This window comes from Penaeus japonicus, unplaced genomic scaffold, assembly GCF_977035675.1.
Source record: "Penaeus japonicus unplaced genomic scaffold, GWHDUDI00000001_assembly GWHDUDI00000007, whole genome shotgun sequence".
In the NCBI taxonomy this organism is placed as follows: domain Eukaryota; kingdom Metazoa; phylum Arthropoda; class Malacostraca; order Decapoda; family Penaeidae; genus Penaeus; species Penaeus japonicus.
Genome location: NW_028234409.1, coordinates 11,657,058 through 11,674,557, shown reverse-complemented (window position 1 = coordinate 11,674,557; position 17,500 = coordinate 11,657,058). Strand labels below are relative to the sequence as shown.

The 17,500-nt window shown below is 41.7% G+C and overlaps 1 protein-coding gene across 3 annotated transcripts in view; it reads left to right on the top strand.

The window, feature by feature from the left end:
• LOC122256916 (uncharacterized) overlaps positions 1 to 17,500 on the top strand; it is a 62,526-nt gene that overhangs the window by 19,814 nt on the left and 25,212 nt on the right. For all 3 annotated transcript variants that reach the window (XM_086538424.1, XM_086538425.1, XM_086538423.1), the window contains exons 2-5: positions 577 to 601; positions 8,876 to 9,395; positions 9,554 to 12,145; positions 12,282 to 12,403. In XM_086538424.1, coding sequence (XP_086394550.1) covers positions 9,128 to 9,395; positions 9,554 to 12,145; positions 12,282 to 12,403 — 2,982 coding nt within the window. In that variant the 5' untranslated portion in view covers positions 577 to 601; positions 8,876 to 9,127. The remainder of the gene's footprint in view (positions 1 to 576; positions 602 to 8,875; positions 9,396 to 9,553; positions 12,146 to 12,281; positions 12,404 to 17,500) is intronic.

Sequence of the window (17,500 nt, the reverse complement as noted above, 5' to 3'; positions counted from 1 at the left end):
ATATATATATATATATATATATATATATATATATATATATATTTGTATGTGTGTGTGTGTTCGTTATACCAAAGTAGAAACTTCAAAAGTATAGGATAATGGTTCTCCTCAACTGCCACTTGTGAAACATTGGGTTAGAACTTTTTTTATTCTTTTTTATAGACAATTCGCCACGTAGTCGTTGAGTTCAAAAGATTTATGTTATTCGAAACAATGTCTGCTCGTGACTTCGTGTTATTTATTCGTTTTTGCTTGATGATTTTGGAAGAAAAAAATACATCAAATGTCATGGAACCAGTTTAATTTTCTCTTGTTTTTTTGTTAATGTATTCTTGCATACAGTGTATATCTAATATAACTATTATCAAATGTTATTAATATCTTGAAAGAAATTATACAAGATCTATCATGACACTGATACATTTTCCTTCGCGCATGTTAATGAAATGAATACACATATTATACACCTCATATAACTATTCTAAAATAAACATAAAACATAAATGTTATCAATATTAGCTTGAAAGAAAAAATATTTTTGAACTAATACCCTTTTTTTTTCTCTTTATTTTTCAGTATTCTCCTATCTACACTCCACTAAGTAAGTTCTCATATGTTTAGCTGACGCAAGTGGAAATTCAATGGCCCGTAGAATTGAGTGAATGAGACCTTGAGCCCTGCTTTGTTTTATTAATTGCTTTCCTTAGGGGTGACGTGTGGTGGTGTAAATAGTTGAATATCGCATAAAACCAATACATATAAAACATTTATTCGAGCTATGCCACCAAAAATCTATACCGATGTTGAAAATCATTCATTTGGTTCGTAAGACTTGCACCATAATTTCAAGAGAAAACCGTTATAGCCTTTTTTTTCCTTTAAATTCGAAAAAAAAATTCGCGTAGCTTTTTGGATTTATCTTTTTTCTGGCAGGTCCACCTGGCACTTTTAATTTTTTTTACCCATTCTTTTTAAATTTGACATAAGTAACCAAAAAGATATTCTATTTTTAGATTTTCTAAATGACTATCGCTAGTAGTATTAGAAGTACAACAAATTCAAGGAATGGCGTGAACCGGTAGGGTCAGGCAAGCCTACTAACTGTCTTCATGGTAACTAAGTCCTTCTAGAGACATCTACATGTAATATAAAGAATAAAATAACAGCACCACGCGTGAATGGGTACAATGGGATCACTTCCAGACATCAACAACACACGTATTATTTTTGTGCCTGATTCTCAGCTTTGTTTACATAAATATTTCAAATGTGGAGGGATGTTGGCCTTCTAAGTGGTAAGTCTAATAATTATACGGACAAAATGACAAGACACAACTTTCAACAAATTGGTGTCTGCAATGAGCTGTTGGGCCTAGTAACATTTTTGGTGAGGCTTTAGGTTCATAGTCGAGGTCTGTAAAATCAGAGATTTAAGTAAAGTCTTTTTATAGACTTTAATCAAATTTTATGCTTTAAAGGTAAATGCGAGTTAATGGACAACATACGGTAAATATAAATTACATGTTGATATATAAGTGAAATGTTAGCTTATAGGAAAATAAACAAATGTATAAAGTACCTTTGTCAACTAAATAGCTCTTAATCAGTTGCCCTTTAGTAGTAAATTGATCACATGATACTGGTGACATTGATTTGAGATTAGAGATCAACTTTTGTAAATCATTACACTGTTTTATAATAACACATAACATTTTAGGGCAGCTAACAACCAAAATATGAGCAGAAAAACAAAAATATATTTTATTAAGTCTTCAGAAAATACATTGCTCTTTCCTACAGTATAGAGATTATCCGAACACAGGCCCAATATGGGGCAATTGGTCCATATAACTAAGCTGAGCCTGGGGTAACTGTCAAGAACAAATGACAACAAGATTACTAACAGGCCACTACTTAATGGTACCATAAGTACCGCATCGAGTGGTATCCATGACGATTCCTGCTCCCCTGTAATTAATGATTATATTTTCTGACTCGTTTTTCCCCTCTATAGTTGAGGAAGTGAAATAAAACACATTAGTTTTGTATAAAAAGAAATGGCTTCGTGCATCATATACCCATGATGAGACTCATAGATTGTGAAGCTAGATAATGCGGAACCTTATCTCTCAGTTGCGGAAGAAAGGAGCTGGTGAGGTGTCCTAACACCTCACCAGCTCTCCTAACTTTCCTTCTACTATAAGCAATTCTAGGACTAACAGGTCGTTTTTAGGAAATTCCTACAACTTGGGGGAGAAATTAGGACATGCCAGGAATTTGGTGTTCGTAACGACTCTTTTTTTTTTCTTCTTTCTTTCTTTCTTTCTTTCTTTTATGCAGGCCAGCCAGTCTTTCCAGAAATTATGTATATAATGTGTACCTCTGAAATTACTGGAATATTTTCGAGCTTATTCAAGGTTAATTCTGTCAGTTTTTGGCCAGTGGAAATGGAAACAGCTTATATCTTTTCTTCTTTTCATCTAGGCTGCGAGGTCGACTGCGCAAGAAACCATGTATGTAAACATATCAACTTAATGATAGGCATATGATGATTCCTGACAGCCACGTAGCACCATTCTCTCCACACCTTCCCGATTCTGGCTCCTCTCCCACCAATCAGGAGCCAACCCCCTTTCCCTGTATTGACATGACTATTTTCCATATTATATATAAATCCGTTTATTGTAAACAAAAAAAACATTCTTAACTTACATGTCGTTGTTTTTCATCGCAATTTACGAGCCATCTGGTTTGTACAGCGCCGGCCTCACATTCCCGTGGTCGGCAGATCGAGCCCCGTCCAAGCTCGTAAGTTTCTACTGTTGCCTAGCGGTTACTGCTGTGGTTAAGCCCCACGGGGGGTAAGGACCAAGCACAGATCAAGTCACCACTCGTTGACACAGTCTGATGACACAATCGAACTCGCCATAGTGCATATAAGCCTGGCGAAGCCTCTTTTCCACAAATCTGGCTTATCCTTATCCCTTTTCTCAAGATATCCAATGAAACACACTTAGTTTATGCTATCGCCGTAAAACTGTCACCTTTCTCAAGACAAGAACCTCGCTTATGGTTTTGGTGAGCCAAAGTCAAAGTCACTGATAACCGCACACAAGTCACTTATGTGCTTAAGGCCATCCCAGAAGACATATTCTCTCGAATGTCGGCATGGCTGGACGAAGAAGACGACCATGTCAATTATAAGGATCTCAAGAGCTGTCTCCTGAGGTTATTTAGAGTCTCCGTCAGCGCTCAGGTGCAGTGACTCCCAAGTATACCATAGCAACCACTCAGCGACAACAGAGCCCAGACAGCCTGGGCTGAAATACAAGCTTACGCTAAGCTGCCGTGTCACAACTCCACAACTAATGAATCATGGGAGGTAGATCTCCTATGTGTGCTGTGGTTGCAATGCCCTCCACCATTGCCATGGACACTCTCATAAAAAAAGGTGGTATTTCATATGAGGTCATATGGGTATGGGTGGCCCCCATATCCATGCTTCCACAGACATTTATGCCCTCTGCTCCTAGGACCAAGATTTTACATCACTGATCATACATCCCACTGATCATACATCCCACTGCAATATCCTTTTCAATACTGGCGCCTTCTGCTCTATATTCCCCGCAACGTCGATCGACAGGAGCGCCCCTGTGCCTCCTCCAACATAAGATTCGTCGCTGCCACCGACTGCTTCTCGCGGACTTCATCATTGCTGACATCAAGATAACTCTCCTGTAGTATGTTACAACAATTTTCTTTTTGGCATCTCCACTTTGGAATTCCTCGGCTACGAGATCGCCGCCGCCAGCACCCGCCCCCTTTCCTCCAAGGTGGAGGCAGTTAAGTACTTCTTGACGCCCACCAACATCAAGCACTTCGAAAATGTCATTGCCAACATAATGGGGCATCTCTACAATGCTTTTGCCAGGAAGCAAGGCACCTGGAATCTGGCACATCAATAACATGCATTCGCCGCCACTAAGGGCGCCCTCGCATCGGCCACATTGTTGTTTTTCAGCCATGGCGCCCCTCTCACCCTCACCATGGATTCCATCAATTTCACAGTTGGGGCTGTTATCAGCAATCTGTCTACGGTAATTTGCTCCTACTTGCCTTCTTCAAAATTAAAATGCACCAGGCCTAGTTGACCCCAAACAACTGTCTACCTCTCTCTTCACTTCAGATTCCTGGTCAAAGGCACCAACTTCATCATCCGAACAGATCATTAGCCCCTGGTTCATGCCCTCACCAAGGCTGGTGACACCTGGTCTGCCTACCAATAACGCCATCTCTCTTGCAATTACGAATTTAATTGCTCCATGGAATACGTACCCAGAAAGAGAAATCCAGTTGCTGATGCCCTCTCCCAAATCGAAGTTAATGTTTTGCACCTTGGATTTAACAACCTACCCACCGCCCAAGAGAGGGATCTTTAGACAGCCACCTATTGTACATGAATCAACAGCCTACAGTGGAGGACACTTCCTTTGATGACAATAACTGTACTCTGCTCCATGATGTAAGCACCGGCAACTCCCATCCCCTTATCTCTAATCAGTTTCATCTCAAGGTATTCAGCTGTCCTCGAGCACAAAACCAAAGCCTATCATCTTTGTATGAGGTATAAAGAAAGATGTCCACCACTGGACCTGATGCTGCACTGCCTGCCAGACAAGCAAAATCAGGTGCCATGCCAAATTTGGAATAGGTGAACTACCATGTTGACATCGCCATCCCCTACCATCGTCGGACAGCGACCAGTAGCTGTTCACTGCCAACGGATACACCATACACTGGCCTGAAGAAATCTTCATGAAACAAGCCACCACGTAGTACTGTGTCAAGGCCCTCCTGAATAGTTAGATCAGCGACTTTGGTGTTCCAGATGGTACCACTTCCAATTGAGGCCCTGCATTCATATCCTAGTTTTGGAACGATTATTGATCGTACCACCACAAACAAACCGGCAGCCAACAGGATGGTTGAGCACACCTATCCCGCTGCACCTCCCTCCCCTGGGGTCCTTGCATTGCGGACTTCACCCAGGGAAGGATCCCCACCGATTTTTTTTTTTTTTTCAGGCAAATTTTTTTCCGCCTCCCATGACCCTTCTGCTGACAATAGCTTTGAGAGACTCGGATGTACCATTGGCAAATACTGCCCCTACACCTAAGTGCCTGAAGCCCGCCTACCTCAAAAACCAATGAAACCCCTAATCCCTGTCTCCTGTAAATGACCATCACCTCCCACCCCACAGGGACCCAGGATCAACTGAACAACCAAGGCATCCCCAAACCGTAATTCAGCCCACCTACCCACGCCTTGTCTCTCCGCCCCCCCCCCCCCCTCTGCAGACTCAACCTGTATCTGGCCAACTCAGCCACAGCTTCTTTATCAGGGAGCCCTTGTAACACCCACCGAACATGCAGTGACCCCAGGGTATTAACAAAACTGTACTGACAGAACTATCTTCCATATTGTTCATAAATCAGATTTTTGTGAACAATAAACCGTTCTCAACTTGCATCTCGTTGAGTTTTCATTTCTTCTTACAACAACATTGTGGTGGTATAAGCCACGTCAAAATGTGAAATTAATTTCAACATGGGCGGGCGTAATCTAGTAGCTGTTATTTAGTGCAATTTTAACCAAATTGTCTCACAGACGAAGCATTGCCGCGCCTGCAAGATATTTTCACCTTGGAAAGACAGGAGAGAGAGATTGTGTGTGGATTAACTAGTTCTCTTCATGTATAGCTATTCCTGCGATAACACAGACATTACACTTGCTCTCTCTTTTTCTATTTGTTTTATGTATTATTCATATATTACTCTCTAATGAGTGATCGTAATGCTCAAGATCAACAAAGTCACCAACGGAAAGAGTGGAGTGATTGAATTTTATTCCAAAATGTGTAACTGAAGTCACTCATTGCTTCACTATCTGAGTAGATACTTACATAAACAAATTATATTTTAGATTATTCAGCATGATATGGTACATAATATGATAATTGCAGATACTATTGCAGAAAACACATATAAGATTATCAGCCGTATTCTATGACGTTTTCTGCGTGTCGTGGCCATGTCACGTTCATGTTATGTCCATGTCGTGTTCATGTAACGAATGCGGTAATCTAGGACGCAAAAGCGTGGCAAGTTTGCGGCAGTTGCTTTAGGTTTACCAACCGTTCCAAAGTTAACATGTTTCGGATGAATGACACTGTCCAAACGACAAATTCATGAGAGAAACAACAATCATAGGTAGCATTAACACAAGATACTTCAATTTTGGTATGAATCAGTCGTTGTACTTGTTCCTAGTTAAAGAATTGACAACCATTTCACGAACGCGCTGTTGGTAATTCACTCTACGCTCGATCAAAACAAACGGGATGAGAGGGATCGTGTGTGTATGAACAGATCTTCCTTATTTTATCTTTGTATATACTGTACATATATGCGCATTTTTAATATATCATACATATAGATTTAATGTATACATATTTCATATAATTATATGCTTTAATTTTACGTCCCTGACTACTTTTACCATTCATTTAACTTCACTCTCCTTCGAAAAGTCCGCCAAAAAGTAAACAAACTCAAAATCAGCAGAGAATCCATGTTTTCCTAAAAGAGTTTGTAATCCGTGTCTAGGACAATGATGCCTAATATAACCAATATAGGTATTACTTTTCAAACATAGTATGCTCATATGAAGTATTGGTAAGAAAAAGTACAGTAAAAATATGATTTTTTTCACTCGTGTAACTATCGTGACAAGCCTACCCCCTTGCCACGGAGTTTCCACGATTGTTCCAATACTTTCCACGCATTTGCCACGAATTTGCCACGCTTTTGCCGCGAACCCGCGCTTCTAGAATAAGAATCGCGGCATGTTCATGTCATGTACACGGCGCGCTTAGGGACTTAGAATATGGCTGATTATGTCAAACCAACTGTTAAACCATCCGTTAGTTTTTCTCAGAGAGAAAATGCCACCTAATAGATACAGGCCTATCTGGAGCTACCTTTTAAACTACACTGTGTGCATTTTGAAATATTGCCATAATTGACATGTTCTGCAGTTTATATAAAATCTTTTTTTGACAACTTACACGCAATGACAGATACCATGGGCCTTAAAAGATCACATTTATAGAGAGTATGGGTAATTCAATTTTCAACCGTTTTCTAGGACATTTTCTGCATGGCGTGGCATGGCAATGTTATGTCCATGTTGTATCAATGTCGTGTTCATGTTACGAAAGTGGTATTCTAGGACGCAAAAGTGTGGGACGTCTGTGTCAGCTGCTTCAGGTTCTCCAATCATTCCAAAGCTAACATTTTTCTGATGAATGACACTGTCCAAACGATATAAATCCAAAGAGAAACTGCAGTCATGGGTAGCACTAACAAATAGTTCATTTTGGTATGAATCAGTTGTGCTTATTCCTTATTAAAGAAATGACAACCATTTCACAAACGTGCAGTTGGTAATTCAGTACACTCCATCAAAACAAAGAGGATGAGAAGGGGTAGTGTGTTAATGTATAGATCTTCCTTATTTTGTGTGTGTATATACTGTACATATATGCATATCTGTAATATATTATACATATAGATTTAATGTATACATATTTCATATAATCATATACTTTAACTTTATGTTCCTGACCATTTTTACCATTCAATTAACTTCACTCTCCAAAAAATCAGCCAAAAGGTAAACAAACTCAAAATCAGCAGAGACTCCATGTTTTCCTAAAACGGTTTGTATTCCAAGTCTAGGACAATAATGCTTAATATATATAGATATATATATAGATATTACTTTCTAGGTGTGGTAGGCTCATATGAAGTATTGGTAACAAAGATTACACTAAAATATGCATTTTTTCGCCCGTATAACTATCATCATAAACCCACGTCACCCCATGTGATTGAGTTTCCATGATTGTTCCGATACTTTCCACGACTTTGCCATGCTTATGCTACGCTTTTGACACAAACTCCCACTTCTAGAATACCAAGGGCAGCATGTTCATGTCAAGTAATTAATGTGCTAGGGCTTAGAATACGGCTGTTAATATTTTTTTTTCTTTGTACTGTGATCCGGTTATGTCAAAAAAGCTAAACTTTGAATATATAAATAAATGAATAGATAGCGATGTCTCGACTTGTATTATGGTTGCAAAATGAGCGAAATTTCGACCAATCAAAGAAACAAGCTGGGGCATCAGATTTGGTGCAACTGTTTTGACTGTTCAACCTTGTCACCAATGCTTCAAGCTGGAATAAAATTATGTCATGAAATAGTTTTAGTTTTACTGGCTTTTTAGGTGGTAGAAATATATAAAACTAAGATCTAATCCAAAGAATAGTTGTTAGATATTAACATGTGCAAAATTTAAGGCAAATTCAGGGCAACTGTCAGGTTGTACTGCAAATCGCAAGTCTTCCACCACAGAGTTTAGTACTTTTCAAGTAGATTTGTTTTTAAGGCAGCCAATATTATCATATAATTGCATACCACATGCCACAGAAAACTATTAACGGCAAAATGAATTACCATATATACATAAAAAGGATAGAATATCACTCGGAACTGAGGCTTGATTTTTTTTATGATCATTCAATGTACATGCTGTATGTACATGTATGTGTGTGTTTCACCTTTAGCATAACGCTCAATTACTGTGATATATTCACATTCAAATACATGAAACATTGCTTCTTTTTTCTTCTGGGCGAATCATTCCTTTCATTACATTTAAGAGTCCTCCTTTATTCCTATAATATATAAAGTAATCTTATCTATCTATGGACAGGTCATATGATTCTACTGTGCATCTGATTTCCAGAGTCTATTGGGATCTACAGTTGCCCTGGATGAATAATGGCTCAAAAGTGTCTTCAAGAGCAACCATAGCATTGACTCCATATGAACTACCTTCTTTAAGGTTAACCAACAGTAGGTGGTGCAATCACAGGTTATGGAAACTGGGTCAAGTAAACAAGTAAGTATTTACCTTTCGACTTCATGAATCTACATTCTCTAAGGCTCTCTTTCTCCCTTATGCCTCAAGCTGTCTTGAATCGAATAGCGGTTCAATATGGGCTCGGCGACGCAATGGACCTTGTTGGTTGGTTACTGGCAATGGAGATCCCGGCCGCAGTCTCCATTGATCGGACTGAATCACATGGCTTTCATTGCGTTTTTAGGGGCTGCAAGATCTTGTCCAAGTTCATTTATGAACTTGGCCATACTTGCTTATGTTCTGTTTCACTTTCCATGTTTTAAAAACTTCAATTCTTTTTATTCCCGGATATTTGTAGGTACAGAGGCATCATCTTCTTCAACAGCTACTAGCATTACTGTAGGTATGTATATATGCATATAATAGACTTGGCATTATAAAACAATGGGGATCTGTTACATAAAAACTGCTGCTGCTAATAAAAGAAAGAAAAAAGAGGAGTGAAAAAGTAAATTATCTGCTGAATTCTAATTCTTGATCTAAAACTAAAACAATCGACAGGACCAACCCAACCACCAACTGAACCTCCAACTCAACCACCAACTGGACCTCCAACACAACCACCAACTGGACCTCCAACTCAACCACCAACTGGACCTCCAACTCAACCACCAACTGGACCTCCAACACAACCACCAACTGGACCTCCAACTCAACCACCAACTGGACCTCCAACTCAACCACCAACTGGACCTCCAACTCAACCACCAACTGAACCTCCAACTCAACCACCAACTGAACCTCCAACTCAACCACCAACTGAACCTCCAACTCAACCACCAACTGGACCTCCAACTCAACCACCAACTGGACCTCCAACACAACCACCAACTGGACCTTTAACTCAACCACCAACTGAACCTCCAACTCAACCACCAACTGAACCTCCAACTCAACCACCAACTGGACCTCCAACACAACCACCAACTGGACCTCCAACTCAACCACCAACTGGACCTTTAACTCAACCACCAACTGAACCTCCAACTCAACCACCAACTGAACCTCCAACTCAACCACCAACTGAACCTCCAACTCAACCACCAACTGGACCTCCAACTCAACCACCAAGTGGACCTCCAACTCAACCACCAACTGAGCCTCCAACACAACCACCAACTGAGCCTCCAACACAACCACCAACTGAGCCTCCAACTCAACCACCAACTGAGCCTCCAACTCAACCACCAACTGAGCCTCCAACTCAACCACCAACTGAGCCTCCAACTCAACCACCAACTGAACCTCCAACTCAACCACCAACTGAACCTCCAACTCAACCACCAACTGGACCTCCAACTCAACCACCAACTGAGCCTCCAACTCAACCACCAACTGAACCTCCAACTCAACCACCAACTGAGCCTCCAACTCAACCACCAACTGAGCCTCCAACACAACCACCAACTGAGCCTCCAACTCAACCACCAACTGAGCCTCCAACTCAACCACCAACTGAGCCTCCAACACAACCACCAACTGAGCCTCCAACTCAACCACCAACTGGACCTCCAACTCAACCACCAACTGGACCTCCAACACAACCACCAACTGAGCCTCCAACACAACCACCAACTGAGCCTCCAACACAACCACCAACTGAGCCTCCAACACAACCACCAACTGAGCCTCCAACTCAACCACCAACTGAGCCTCCAACACAACCACCAACTGAGCCTCCAACTCAACCACCAACTGAACCTCCAACTCAACCACCAACTGGACCTCCAACCCAACCACCAACTGAGCCTCCAACACAACCACCAACTGAGCCTCCAACACAACCACCAACTCAACCACCAACTGAACCTCCAACCCAACCACCAACTGAACCTCCAACACAACCACCAACTGGACCTCCAACTCAACCACCAACTGAGCCTCCAACACAACCAACACCTGAGCCTCCAACTCAACCACCAACTGAGCCTCCAACTCAACCACCAACTGAGCCTCCAACCGAATCACCAACTGAGCCTCCAACCCAACCACCAACTGAGCCTCCAACTCAACCACCAACTGAGCCTCCAACTCAACCACCAACTGAGCCTCCAGGAACAGGAACTGATTATGAACCTGGAACAGAGCCAGAAGACGGGCCTGGGACAGGGACAGATTATGGAACTGGAACAGAGCCAGAAGACGGGCCTGGGACAGGGACAGATTATGGAACTGGAACAGAGCCAGAAGACGGGCCTGGGACAGGGACAGATTATGGAACTGGAACAGAGCCAGAAGACGGGCCTGGGACAGGGACAGATTATGGAACTGGAACAGAGCCAGAAGACGGGCCTGGGACAGGGACAGATTATGGAACTGGACCAGAGCCGGAAGACGGGCCTGGGACAGGGACAGATTATGGAACTGGACCAGAGCCAGAAGACGGGCCTGGGACAGGGACAGATTATGGAACTGGAACAGAGCCAGAAGACGGGCCTGGGACAGGGTCCGATTATGGAACTGGAACAGAGCCAGAAGACGGGCCTGGAACAGGGTCCGATTATGGAACAGAGCCAGAAGAAGGGCCTGGAACAGGGTCCGATTATGGAACAGAGCCAGAAGAAGGGCCTGGAACAGGGTCCGATTATGGAACAGAGCCAGAAGAAGGGCCTGGAACAGGGTCCGATTATGGAACAGAGCCAGAAGAAGGGCCTGGAACAGGGTCCGATTATGGAACTGAGCCAGAAGACGGTCCTGGAACAGGGTCCGATTATGGAACTGAGCCAGAAGACGGGCCTGGAACAGGGTCCGATTATGGAACTGAGCCAGAAGACGGGCCTGGAGGAGGATCAGATTATGGGCCTGGAGGAGGATCAGATTATGGGACTGGAACAGGATCAGATTATGGAACTGGAACAGGATCAGATTATGGGACTGGAACAGGATCAGATTACGGGACTGGAACAGATTCAGATGGGACTGGAGAAGGAACAGATTACGATTCTCCTGAGAAGCCCGAAGAGCCAGCAGATGGTGGGGATGGAGTAACAGATGGTGGGGATGGAGTAACAGATGGTGGGGATGGAGTAACAGAGGCCGAGCTTGATGAAGGACAAATAGACTACATATATGATATAGAAGAAATAGATAATGGTAAGATCCCTTGTAACATCAGTTTTAGTTGACAAAAGAACTGAATCTACAGTTTACTAGACACCCATATTGAAAAAGTATATTAATGAAAAAAAGAGTATTTAGATTTCAGAAAGTCCTTTTTCTTCCTCTGCAGATCTCATCCTGTCTACAGACATTACGATATTTGAAACCGAGGTAGAGATTGTCACAATTGATCTAGCAGTGATGCTGTCAATGTTATCAAGCAATAAGATCGCCTACAAGATTAATTTAAATGTGAGTTGTTCATTATTATTGCCATTGTCTGTTTCCCTTGTCTTTTTGTCTTCTTTAAATCCAATTTATATATTCTTATGTTTCTCTCTTTTCATCATTAATTTCTGATATAGATATAGTGGTTCATTTAACATTTTAATCTTATACTGCAAATTATTACTACTGGATTGAATATGATTTATGGGTTGAATAGTTATAAAATGAGTGCATAGTCAGTAACATTTATGGAGGAATGTGGAGTTATTCAACATTTCAAAGTTCAAGATCCTTGCCAAATTATATTTTTGGCTATACCTATTGACCCGTATTACATATTATTCTGATGTCTAGGAATCAAGCAACCCATATCTTCTTTTGGATTTAATGATTACCTTGCCAATCATTTATTATAGTTCAAAGATGGAAATAGTTATATTGTTGGTGCAACTTTTGTACAGTACCAATTATATTCGTAGAGGTTAGGGATCGAAAAAACATTTACAATATTCAGATACTAAGTGGACCATCCAGAGGTTGAACAGGGTAAGAGAAAAAAAAAACAGAAAACTGAAAAAAACATGAGAGGAGGTTAAGGGTACAGGTTGTTAACATCTATTAAACAATAGTAACAGCATGAGTTATGGACAAATTCACCAAGAACAATTATAGACTGAGTTATATACAAATTATAGGACAATCTTGAAGTCATAAAACTGTTTTAGGACAATCCTTAAATTTGTGAATGGACATTCTATGACCTTATGTGAATGAATTGTTTAGTCTCCATATGTTCATTCACTCCAGCATAACAACATTAACCCGATTTACTACAAGAGATTACAATGAATTGCATAATGATCTACTTATGGAACTGTTTTCATTTACTTTAAGGACAAGAGCAAGGGGGATCTTGTGAGAGATTTCAGTTCAAACCTTTGTTGATATTCCTCTTATTCCCTCTTTTGACTAATCAAACAGAATAGGATTTGGTTGGCATTTCGATAAAAGCAGATATCCAAAATAGGACAATGTAAAATCATTAAAGCATTTCTAAGTACCAACAATCACAAACAATATTCATGGATAGTTCAAGATGGTTTAAGCCCTTTGTAGGAGTGAGCAGATGCCTCAATTTTTACTGTTTAACTACTTGCCATCTTGATAGCAGTCAAGATGACAAAGGGATTCAGGAGCCAATTGCCTACTTTCATTGCACCCAGTGGTGAAGGAGATTAAGGATAAGGGTAATCCAGATATGCAGAGCAGATGCTATACCTGAGCTTATATGCACTATGACAAGCCAAGTCTGTGTCAGCGAGTGCTGACTCGTGTGAGTGTACCAAAGGGTGTTAACTCAATCTAAGCTTGGTCCTTACCCTCTGTGGTACCCAACCACAGCAGTGACCACCAGACGACAGTGAAAACTCACGAGCTTGGACAGGGCTCGATTTGTTTATCACAGGGATTTGAGGCCTGGCGGCTTGAAGGAGGTTTAAGGCTGGATTGCAGATGTCATCAAGGGAGACTATTTTGATCAGAAGGCCATGGCAGCTGTTGCTCAGCCCTGTGATGCTCATTCTCCTCTCTCACATCAACCTAAACCCAATCATCAGAAATTTCCTTCATCACAAATGGAGAGAGCAAAGAAGGCATATCTCAGGGGATAAACTACAAGAGACTTAAAGATGACCAATAGCCATCCCAACTGACTATAGTGTTAACAGCCGTGTCCTTATTCCTTTGGTATTGTCATGATTACCATACTGCTACGACCATCGTAAGGCACGAAGGACAATAACGATGCTGTAATATGTTTTACCTTTGTACACTTGCCTTCGTCAATCATCCCTCAGACAACGGACGTAGTAATTGTTCCAACAATATTTTGTGTAATGCGAGAACAATGTGACTCGTGAATTCGAAGACGAGGTGAAGACCATAGAGTTAAAATGATAAGGCTGTTCTTCTGTGACTGGTTGAAAATAAACACATCAGACTGTAGTGATGTGCTTCGCCCCAGCCATCCCTCCAGGGGAAAATACAAGAGTTCCCCCTTTTTCGCCACAAGGGGGAGGAAACGCCAAGAGATGGCGAGGCCTTGGATCGTCTCACTCGTGTTCGAGACTTTGCCTTGCTCACACCTTGGTGAAAACTCAGCAGCAACAAAAAATAAGTCTGGTGCCACTGGAGCTACCCTGGTTTTCGAGGCCACTTGTCACGCTTGACATTGTTGTTTCTGAGTTGCTTAACGTAATCAAAGTAGAGTAAATACTGTTTTTCACAGGCTTTTTGCACTTTTAGTGGTTTGCCTGCACCTTCAGTGCTTTGTTTTTTGGCAGGTGTCACGAGACTACAGTAGGAGCAGTCAGCCCCCACTCCAGACCTGCAGCACTCTTCTACCCCAGGGTAGCCCTTAAGGGCTGTGACCCCTGGGTAGGGAAGCCTAGTAGTCTGGGGCGTCCTTTGGGTGCAACTTTCTTCTTCCCCTGAATTTTTTCCAAGTTTCCGTGTGACTTTCCCGAGCCTACTGGAGTTTCCTTGTGAGCTCCCGTATTTGCTTGGGGGGATGGGCACTGACTTACCGTCCCTCGCACTAGGCAGGTTTGGCGGTAGGAAGGTGTCTTACACACAACTCCGATCCCCTACTTGGTACTGGAGAACACAACCAGGCTTCCACTAGGGGGGAGCGAGGACGTGTAACGTAAAGACTTCTTTGTGTAATCTCTTAGCTATTGGGATTAGGTTGATACAATAGTTAAGGGAAAGGTAGTCCCAGGACAACGGGCTTTGGCCCAGGGTTCGGACCTGGTCCAACACCCAAGTATGATTGATTCCCCGGCTACCCTTCCTCCTCCTCAAGGAGGAAGGGCGACTCCTAACTCTTCTACGACCAATATGACCTCTGATGGAACCCCGACCAATGACCGACCCAGAAGACCAATCATTGATATCCCTCCCGAAAATGCTAGGTGTGTGAACATTCGATGCGTGAACGAAAATCAATCCCTGCAAAATGTCAATCCCTTTATCATTAAGAAGGTTCTTGATGGTCAAGTGGAAGGCAGTTTTGATTTTGTCTGTTAATTGCGAGATGGTAGCCTCCTTGTAAAAGTGCAATTTAAATCTCAGGTTAAGGATTTGCTTAAACTGACGCAAATTCATGACCTCAAAGTAAAAGTAACTATTCCTGTTGGCCCAAATACCTGTAAGGGAGTAATCTTTCCCAGGGATTTGAGGGCAAAGGAAGTGAAATTCTTGAGGCCATGAATGACCAAAGCGTAGTAGACGTAAATTGCATGGCCAAGAAAGATGGGAATGTGCGAGTAAAAACTGGATTGTGTTTCTTGACCTTTTCAACTCTAAAGATTCCAAGTACTGTCAAAATCGGATATGAGATTGTTCAAGTATGACCTTATATCCAAAAACCAATGCGTTGTAATAGATGCCAAAAATTTGGACACACCTCATTAAGATGCATTGATAAGGATACTGACAAATTTACTTGCGGTAAATGTACTGGAGCCCATGATACCACTACATGCACGGAAAAGACACTCAAGTGTGCTAACTGTGGAGGTCCCCATCAGTCAGGCTATGCTGAATGCAGTAGCCTGAAGAAGGAGACTGAGACATTGGCATACATGAGAGAGCACGATGTTAGCTACCGTGAGGCCAAGAAGAAAGTTGAAGGTTTGGCAAGCAAACCAATACTTATTACGCTTCAGCAGTAACTAACAATGTTTCCAGTGCAAGCAGTGTTAGTCAGCAGCTCGCAGCTAAGGACCAGGGAATATCCGAATTGAAGGAAACTGTTAAGGACTTGATGAATCAGATTAAAGAATTGAACAAAACAATAAAGGAAATTCCTGAATCAACCCAGCAAAAACAGCATCTTAAGGAGAACGATAACAAATCACAATCTGGATCGCACCTTCTAGTCCAGGCGACCCCTACTAGGACTTCGTCTGGTTTTTGGTCTGCTCGTAAGAGCAGATCATCTTCCGTCAGGTGTCTCCCTAGTAGAGGGGAGCAGATCATGGAGGCTACTGTCTCCAAAAATTCCCGAGAGAGGCCGTCGGGAAGCGAGGGAGAGGAGGAGGCGCCTCCCTCCCAAAAAAAGGAAATAAAAACTGGCGGACAAGGCACTTCCAAACCCCATAAAATGTAATCCATGTGTATACCATTATACAATGGAACTGTCGAAGTCTTAGATCAAAATTAAACTCCCTTTGATTATTAGCCTCGTCCTCGTCCGAAAGGGATGCCAAACTCTCGATCAGCTAGTAAAACTGGAAAGTCATATTCATGAGGCATTTGCCAAAAAGCATTTTTTTATTTCAGTATTTTTAGATATAGAAAAAGCCTACGACATGATATGGCCTACTCAGAAAACTTTATGCTTTCGGATTATGTGGAAACTTCCCTTGTTTTATCCAAAATTTCATTTCTGACAGAACATTTTCTGTTAAATTATTTTCTGACAATGTCACTTTCTCGGACATTTTTGTCCAGGCAAACGGGGTCCCACAAGGAAGTGTCTTGTCACTAACTTTATTTTTATGTATGATAAATGACATTTTACCATCTCCTCGGAATCTTAAATACTCACTGTACGCCGATGACTGTGCATTATGGCACTCCAGCAGTAATGCAGAGTTCTCGGCAAATCAGATCCAATTGGCAATGGATATGATTCATAACTGGGGCCTCCAGTGGGGTTTTAAGTTTTCCATAAGAAAGAGTATTGGTGTGGTCTTTACCCATAGGAGATAGCCCAACATCAGGCTAACTCTAGACAACCACCCAATACCTGTTCAAAATTCTGCTAGATTTCTTGGTCTACTTTTTGATAGTAGATTAAAATTGGAAAGACCACTTTGGTCAGTTAAAGAATAAATGTAAAAAAAACACTCAATTTATTAAAGTGCATTTCTGGACACAAATGGGGAGCTAATAGAAAGTCTTTACTGATGTTATATAAATCCCTAATTAGGTCTAAAGTAGATTATGGGTCAATCGTGTATGGCTCGGCAACGAGCTCAACTCTGAAAGGATTGAATGTTGTGCAGAATGCTTGTTTACACGTCTGTCTTGGAGCCCTTAAGTGCACTCGCACCG